The following is a 7,734-nucleotide window of genomic DNA, read 5'->3' as shown; positions in this document are numbered from 1 at the left end:
GGGATTTGACATTAATGGGAGGGTGACAATTGTCAATCAGGAAAAGTCAATCGACGCAGCCTACCCGGACGCCATAAGTAATGCGCCGTTATTCCTGGATCCTCTTCATGTTAAAAAAACATGTCCGCGCGATTAGGATCTAACAAGGGCGTTGGAATACGGTTGTATGAACGAGCAGTATATGCTCCGTCTCGAGAACAGGTGAACGCTCTGAAAACAGATTTTTCTGCGACACAAAAGACCTATCTGGATAGATTCGAAGATTCTGAAGTGTACAGGGCATTTTCCAGCTTAGAAGGCCGTATAACAACTTCACGGTGGCTGAAAGCCACATGTCAGCTGATCTTAGGAATCATATTCGTTCCGTGGAGCCTCAGAAGATGCTTTCAAGGGTTGTGCTTCTGCAGAGAACAAATTTTTTGCGTCGCCAGAACAGTGCCCTGTCTTGTAAATCTCCCGTCCCTCCTCGCACACAGAACCATCTCGCATACCTAATTCAGAGAGCTCACGTATATCGGTCTTCTGTGCATTTTCTGGATGGTACGTCGCAAATGGAAGCCACCGTCGCTAGTCAGCAAAATGGAACCGTTCTGCGGCTTGTAAGGCTTAGCAATAATACCCAAACCCCCCCTTCTTGCTGCGCTTACTCTACAAATGGGTCTGGATTCCCCTGTTGGCATGGCGTCTCTGTTCTTCTCGAAAAGTATGAACCAAGCAATCTCTATCGGTTTATTGAAGCGCGTCATCTAACATATGCCTGGGTTAGGCAGTACGCCAATATGGAGTATAGTCTTCCTTCACAAGCAAGGGTCGACGACATTTTATTCAATGCGAAGAAGCTCGTTACTACGAAGGAGAACCTGCAAATTCCAAAAGCTTTGCCGCCGCCAAGGGGTCGTCCGGTTAGGAGGGCTGGTAGGCGAAGAAAAATCTGGTACGAAAAAGGCCCTGCTGCGAAGAAGAAGCGTGTGTACTCCTGTTCTTTGTGTCGGATGGCAGATCACACAGTGAAGGACTGCTCTCTGAAACAGCTGTATGGGGATACTGCAGAGTAGCCCAGTAGCTGCTCTTTTAGTAACGCCTTCGTATCCGATTTCGCCTGTCATTTAGTACAATTTATAGCACCGTCCACTTTGTTCAGATTCTGTCGCCCCTCACGAACAACCAAATTCTTTTCTGTCACCCTCATGTTGAAGACGTCACCCATACGATCCCTACAAATATTTCTCAATCGGATGGGTGCCTCAGCAAATTTGACCGCGTCACCCCCTCAACACTACAAGAAAAGCCATTTCACCCCCTTTTTGCCACAAAAAAGACCACGATCGCCCCACTAAACGCAAAATCTCCCAACATTAAAATGAACCTCTGTTTAGGCTCGGTTGCAGCCTTGAAGCTCTAATATAAATCACGATTAGTTGAGCCCATGTCGGCAACAGTAGAACACCGGGATTTTTTTCGCGAAGGAGCCAAAAATGAAAGCTGGAATGAAAGGGCTGGATGAGGGTCATGAGTCATGAGTCATGACCCGCCCATGTTAGATGTCTGTGATTTAATTTTGGAAGCCTCGGAAGACGTTTCTGAGAGAACGCTTGCCAGATTTTGGATCAAGGCAGACCAGACCTTCTGCCACGAAGCGCCAATAAGCTGATTGGTATTCACGGAAAAATGAAGAGAGAAAAAACGTTTATTGAAGGAGATATATCTGCTATCGCGAAAATCCTTTCAAAAGCCTACCACCAACATCAACGTCACCGTTCAGTACGTCCCCACCAAGGGCCCGGTCATCTTGCGCACCGACGCCAACGTCAACGCCGTCGTCGACCCGGACACGCTCGAGCTCCACCAGTTCTTCTCCTTCACAGGCATCAACCCGGCCCTCAAGGGCGTACGTCCCGGAGCCTGACCAGACTCGCATTGCCGTGCAACTTGCATCCATCGCCTCCACCTATACGCCCGGCCAAAATCTCATCGGCTAGCAGCAGGTGACAGTCTCCTTCACGGATTCGGTAGGGCAACCATGCTGCTCGCCCTCGCTCTGCCACTGCACGCCGGACCCGAGCGGGGGTGGCGGAAGTTCGACGTGCGATAGCGGCTTCCTCAGAGCTCAGCGCTGCGCGGCTGTTGGGCAAGTCCTCATCAGGGTTTTCGTCGTAGAACCTGCCATAGCAGTCACTTGTCACTGTCAGTCTGGTGACCCCACTCTGTGCTATAGTGATGGTTCCCTCTGAGACGCTGCTTTCCGCCGAGGACTTTCCCGGCTCTGAAAAGCTGATAGCGAATCCGTTGTCCTGTGGGGGCACCCTAGTGAATAATGGCTCTAGCCTGTCCCATGGGTCGGGTAGGCCGTACCAACCTGAGAGAACCTCTCTCGGCGTTCCAGTATGGTATGAAGGCACTGTCCTAAGATGTCCGGCCTCAGCAGCCACCCACTTATCATTCATTGTGATGCGGAGGAAGAAGTCGTCCGGTAGGAACAGCACGCAGTTGGGAATCTGAGTCGCACTAACGGGTCCTACGGTACGACCGTCACTTTTGGCACACTCTCGGAAGAGCGCAAAGAAGCAGTTCCCACGCTCCGAGCGCTAGCACGTATGGGTTCAATGAGATGGCCCTAATGGCACCGTCCACGCTCAGACGGCTGGCCATCGCAATCCACCCTAACCCTTTCTCAGATTTTGGGTTCTTAAGGCTCACTCCTACACGCCTGCACGACTCTAGCTTTGGATACTTGATGCGGGGGTGGTGCCCGTTGAGCCTTAGTGTCCGCGGTTCAGCAATGGTGTGGAGGAGCCTGTCCGTTCTCTTGTCTATGAAGCAGCTATTTCTGCACGACCCCACGATAAAAGAGCGGAGCCCTCTAACCACGCTATTCATGAGGACCTTCTCCAAGTCAACCCATATTGCGGTGTTGCTAGAATCGTACAAATCTACGAGGTACGCGAACATCGATATAGACTCGTCCCCTTCTCTATAACCCCAACTTTAATGGCAACGTCACTCCCTCCTGCCAAGTCTCCACTCCGGGGAGCCAGGTTCCCGTCCACGTACCCCCCTACGGTCTGTCTTCTACCGTGATAGCAGGCCTGGGGCCACCAAGTCGGGCACAGCGCGTGCGTTTTAAGCCAGGGCGGCGCACACGTATCCTGGAACCACTTGGCCATTGACCTCCAAGCATCCCCCGTTTGTATAGGCCTAGCATGCCAGCTGAGCACACTCACTCCCGGACTTGTCGGGATCGGCAGATCAAATAAGATGGGAACGGGCAGGCTACGCGGATCACAACCCTCCTCGTACAACGTCACTTCTCCCCTCTCTACCAGCCTATGAACTCGTCTATCATATCGCTCGAAGCCCCGGCATCTCCCGGCCATCCTTCCTTGAGGTCCGTAGACCAAGGGGCCACGTACATATCGCAAACCATCCGGATGCGTACGGTCAGTTCTCGGATGTCGGCTATGAGTGTCCCTTCATCGTCTATGACGAAGCATCTGTCCATTTTGTAATCCGGCCTAACTGGGATGTCAGCAAAGGCGAGGTCACTCTCGTCCCATGGTACAGGCGTAGGTCCTTTTCCCCGGCTGCCACCGTGTCCACTCTCCCATACATCCGAGATTCTGCTACGTGGAATGTCGTAAAAACTAATTTCCCCTTTGACTCCATACGTCGGCAGGGGGTCATCCTCACCTAAAACGTGGATGACGTCGTCATCACTATCTTGACTTCCCTCGGACCACGGTGAGTCGGGCCTACACGGGGGGGTCAGTGGCGCATCTCCCCATGTTCGGGGGCTCTGAAATGCACTGCCATCCCCGGCCGTACGGTAGTCGTTAAGCGATGGATGCAGTCCTCTCACCATGGGGTGAGGATCTTCCGGGTCAACATACCGGATAGCCTGCTCGCCGCACCTACAGTGACCATCACACCCCCTGCACCTCCGGCATGTTGCCGGGGATCGGCACCTACTAGCGGCGCACTTAGTGCAGGCACAGTGTGTTTCGCACCTACCACACTTAGAGCATCCCCACCGGTTGAAGAATAAATGAGCAAAGAGCTAAATATTTTCAACACTTGTCATTCAAATACTGGTGCGCATGCCCAGGTGCATTTGTTCACATTTGGCATTTTAGCTCCGACATCAACACACTCCACCGGTGTTGCCAGAGCTAAATGCAGAGACGCACTCAAATGGAGCAGTCTTCATTGGAGGAATAGTTAAATCCTCTGGATTTCGGCTGCTCTGTGCCGGCCATTATTGTGATGGGAACGAGGCTCGAGATGGAAGAGGCAATGATTGGGTGGGTTGGTGAGAGCATGTTCTGCACCTGGGAGAGCGGTGTGCGAAAGGGAGCGCATAAACAGGGTGGTGGTTGGGCAAGATCGCATGTACCTTGCGAATCGATGCAGGAGAGGCGCAGGTTGGAGAGGGAAGCGCGGCAATACGCGAGTGAAACATGTACCCAAAGGTAGGAGAACGGGAAGTACCCTTGGTACTGTACGAGCAGATTCCCGCTACCAGAAACCAATACAGGGGGGGGTCGCGATATAGTGCTACCCTGTGTCAGTGGGCCGGAAACAGCACTATATCGAACCACGCACTGTTAGATAATGAGATTTACGGCTTTTTTGCAGCCACTTCCTTGCATCACTGCTCAGAAAGACCGCTCGCAGGACGCCATCACTCATGCTTTGTATCTTCACTACAGACTCAAGTCTAATCAAGCATTTCTGTTATTAGTAGCTGCCGAGCCGTTGCATTGACTTCCTCCTTTTTCGCCGCCATAAATGCCAGCCTACACTTTTGCAGATGTCCAATTGCATCATCGACCCTGCCTTTTTCCGCCATACTTTCTATTCGAGTTGGCAACTGCATAATATCTTTCCGCGGCGGCAGCGGCTCTCGGGCAGTACACACATGTCCATCCAACTGCCTCCCTGGAGACCCTTCGTTTTTGGCTCAAAATTCGTGCCACACGCAGAAGGGTAGCACTATATCGGAGCTGGCACTAACAAATATGGCACTATATCGCGACCCCCCCTGTAACTGCTTCGCACTTGTGTCGTGCACTTTTGGCTCTGGGCTATTTTCGAGGTGCAAAACCGACCGATTTGCACCCTGGAAATACCCCCGGGCTAAATAATTTTACCTTTTAACTCCCCGGTGGAGCGGATTCACCAGGGTGTAAAAGCTAAAATTTTACCTTTTAACTCTTTGCTCATGCCGGTGGGGATGCTCTTATGGATGGAACACCAGTGGGGATGATCGAGTTTTAGGAAAGAGCCCAAAAACGTATTTTGGTCTGGCCAATAGTAGCACAACAGATTTTGGTCTTTGGGCTGAGATGCGGTGGGGATGCTCTCACACTCTGAAGTCCAGTCTCAAGCATTACAGTAGTCAACGACAGCATCCGCTGTAAACACCTCTTTACTGCTGCCCCGTTTTCATTACAGTATCTCACCGTTTTTCGCACCGGCTCCCCAGCAGAGCTGAATTTATACGCAATTAGAATAAGCAGGGCTGCTCTCGCGCCTTGGAACCAGCGATGTGCGCTTCTTTTTGGATCTACCCAAATCTATTGACTTATGAACAACGATCCGTGTTCAACGGAGCGGGCGCAAGGGCAGAAGCGGACATACGCGGGTAGACGTTTGTCCGCCTTTTTAAGACAGGCCTGATCCCGTGAACGTTCTGAGGATCACCCAAGTGGCAGTTCTGGACGAAATACTGCTTTCAGAGTTCTTTCTTGGGTATGGCGTATCCGTGCCCCCCCATAAATGACACATTACGCTCTTGGTCTAGAGAACAGAATGAGAACTGCTTTGCCAACTTGCAGCTTCCGCCGACTCCTCCGCTCGTCTCATCCGTCTACACGGGGCATTCGAGCACCGGGCACACTATGATTGAGATTTTACCTGAACGGACAAGATTCATCGCTTGGTCCGACTTTGACGATAAGGTAAAAGCTGCATGCAGGGACTCCAAGATTCTTATCGCTTCCCTCCCCGAAACCGAGAGATTGGAGGTTGGGGCAATGTTCATTGGAGCTAGACAGCAATTGACAGAGAGTTACATCGTACCCACAGAGACTGATACGTTGCATATTGTTTCGAATGCTTCTTGTTCTGTGGCTCGTGTTTACGAAAAGCTCGACCACAAGCAAACATTGGTTACCGCTGGTCACAACGAGCGCATACCATCGTCTTTGTTCCGCTATGGTGGGTCGCCACCGATTGATTTGGTATTTCGTCGGTCTCCAGGCTTTATGTTTTCGGAAAGTAAGAACAAGAACCAAGAACAAATCATTCTGGTGGTAGGAGATCTGAAGCGGCCATCAATTCCACTCACTCCAACTCCCGTCCAGGAGAATTCTTCAGGACATGTTGCCGCCACGCATAATGACGGATACAAAGAAGAGGGGAAGAGCTGGTACGTCAGCATGATGTCGCAGGCTTTGATACACGCCATGCACACGAAGAATGGGTGCGTCTTCTTAACAAACCACAACGACACCATCTTCATGAAGGTTGGAGCGCACAGCGGGAGGAGCGGATGGAAACTGCAGGTTGAGGTTTCCAGGTTTTACAAATGTAACGCGGACGAATCCTCGTTTCATGCCATCATCGCGATGCTCCGCGAATGCGAGACAAGCTCCAACAGCAGCGATGAATTGCAAGCAGCGTTCAATGATTTTCAGAAGACTCGCCTGAGGAAGAACCCGCGTGAAAGCTCTGGGACCAATGAAAGTAGTCGCAACGTTTTGAAACCCGAGAAGATAACAAGAGGGCTGGGCTCTCGTGTCACTGAGGCGACATCTGGTCGTAGTGGGACGAAAGCTGCAAATACGGCAGCATGTATCCAGAACAGACATATGCGTCCGAAAACCCAGGACTGCGCATTATTTGAACAAGATGCAGCACAGTTATATCAGCCAGAACTGATCCGCCGTTTAATGGAGGCTTCAGATGACATCATCACGACGGACGGGCACTCGACGGTGTTGCGGAGCTGGAATGGTGACATGGAAGTAGCCGTGAAGTACTGGAACTGCGCTAGCCAAGAAGGATTAGATATGATCGTGAACGAGGCTGAGGTATACGAAGAAGTCGCGGATACATGTCCACACTTGTTGGGGACGGTGTTACCGCGTGTAGTGGCGCTTTGGAAGGAACCGGAAACGGACACAGTGGTTGTGACAGAGCATGTGGGAGAATCTTTGAGTATAGAAACGAACGAAAACGGGCTCAATGAAGTGTTGAGGTGTGGGAATGTTGTGCTTGACAGCAGAGATAGTGAATTGCTAACACAAGCGGCGCACGAAGCACTTAGAGAGCTTCACGAGACTGGATTGCGCCACATGGACATCGGCACGCGGAATATGAGGGCGAAACGAGAGATGGATGAGAAGGGAGTAGTGACCTGGAGGGTGTGGTTTATTGACCTTGGGTTGGCGTACTTTTCACAGGATGACCGTGATAAAGGACAGGATGACCGTGATAAAGGACAGGATGAGAACGATCTACGACGTGCATGTGCCACCAAGTTCAGTAGATCAACATGTGACACTGCCGCACCCGTGGATTCCAGCGAATCGACGAGTGACGGCGAGAATGAGGATTATTTCCCTTAGAATCCAGTACACCATATCTGGTGCATAACCATGTACAGCAGTCGTCCTTGACGAATAGCAATAGCACAGCGCAGTGGGCAGTAAAAAGGAGGTTATAGTCCAATCG

The 7,734-nt window shown here is 51.3% G+C and overlaps 5 protein-coding genes across 5 annotated transcripts; 3 read left to right on the top strand and 2 right to left on the bottom strand.

Moving 5' to 3' along the window:
* Nucleotides 1-1,668: 1,668 nt before the first annotated feature.
* Nucleotides 1,669-1,989, top strand: CHC_T00004949001 (hypothetical protein). Its single transcript, XM_005716718.1, has one exon. The coding sequence runs from the start codon at nucleotides 1,669-1,671 to the stop codon at nucleotides 1,987-1,989; it is 321 nt and encodes a 106-aa protein (XP_005716775.1).
* A 228-nt stretch (nucleotides 1,990-2,217) lies between these two features.
* Nucleotides 2,218-2,499, top strand: CHC_T00004948001 (hypothetical protein). Its single transcript, XM_005716717.1, has one exon. It carries the CDS (start codon nucleotides 2,218-2,220, stop codon nucleotides 2,497-2,499), a length of 282 nt encoding a protein of 93 aa, XP_005716774.1.
* Nucleotides 2,500-2,529: 30 nt separating this feature from the next.
* CHC_T00004947001 (hypothetical protein) lies at nucleotides 2,530-2,877 on the bottom strand. The gene has a single exon (XM_005716716.1). It carries the CDS (start codon nucleotides 2,875-2,877, stop codon nucleotides 2,530-2,532), a length of 348 nt encoding a protein of 115 aa, XP_005716773.1.
* Nucleotides 2,878-2,930: 53 nt separating this feature from the next.
* CHC_T00004946001 (hypothetical protein) lies at nucleotides 2,931-4,204 on the bottom strand. Its single transcript, XM_005716715.1, has 3 exons — nucleotides 4,181-4,204; nucleotides 3,321-3,976; nucleotides 2,931-3,168 (listed from the first exon to the last, which is right to left on the bottom strand). The coding sequence occupies exons 1-3, from the start codon at nucleotides 4,202-4,204 to the stop codon at nucleotides 2,931-2,933; spliced, it is 918 nt and encodes a 305-aa protein (XP_005716772.1).
* A 1,546-nt stretch (nucleotides 4,205-5,750) lies between these two features.
* Nucleotides 5,751-7,628, top strand: CHC_T00004945001 (hypothetical protein). Its single transcript, XM_005716714.1, has one exon. It carries the CDS (start codon nucleotides 5,751-5,753, stop codon nucleotides 7,626-7,628), a length of 1,878 nt encoding a protein of 625 aa, XP_005716771.1.
* The last annotated feature ends 106 nt before the right edge of the window (nucleotides 7,629-7,734 follow it).

Source organism: Chondrus crispus, genomic scaffold (genome assembly GCF_000350225.1).
Source record: "Chondrus crispus Stackhouse genomic scaffold, scaffold_26, whole genome shotgun sequence".
In the NCBI taxonomy this organism is placed as follows: domain Eukaryota; phylum Rhodophyta; class Florideophyceae; order Gigartinales; family Gigartinaceae; genus Chondrus; species Chondrus crispus.
Note: the sequence above shows the minus strand (reverse complement) of the source record. Positions and strands in the feature narration are given on the sequence as shown.

What these genes read in the sequence shown, in the direction of transcription:
- CHC_T00004949001 (XM_005716718.1), top strand. Translation starts at nt 1,669, where the DNA reads ATGAAGAGAGAAAAAACGTTTATTGAAGGAGATATATCTGCTATCGCG.
- CHC_T00004948001 (XM_005716717.1), top strand. Translation starts at nt 2,218, where the DNA reads ATGGTTCCCTCTGAGACGCTGCTTTCCGCCGAGGACTTTCCCGGCTCT.
- CHC_T00004947001 (XM_005716716.1), bottom strand. Translation starts at nt 2,877, where the DNA reads ATGAATAGCGTGGTTAGAGGGCTCCGCTCTTTTATCGTGGGGTCGTGC.
- CHC_T00004946001 (XM_005716715.1), bottom strand. Translation starts at nt 4,204, where the DNA reads ATGAAGACTGCTCCATTTGAGTGC. An exon ending in AGACTGCTCCATTTGAGTGC is followed by an intron (nt 3,977 to 4,180) that starts GTCTCTGCATTT and finishes GCCTGCACTAAG; the next exon opens with TGCGCCGCTAGTAGGTGCCG. An exon ending in ATAGACGAGTTCATAGGCTG is followed by an intron (nt 3,169 to 3,320) that starts GTAGAGAGGGGA and finishes GGATGCTTGGAG; the next exon opens with GTCAATGGCCAAGTGGTTCC.
- CHC_T00004945001 (XM_005716714.1), top strand. Translation starts at nt 5,751, where the DNA reads ATGGCGTATCCGTGCCCCCCCATAAATGACACATTACGCTCTTGGTCT.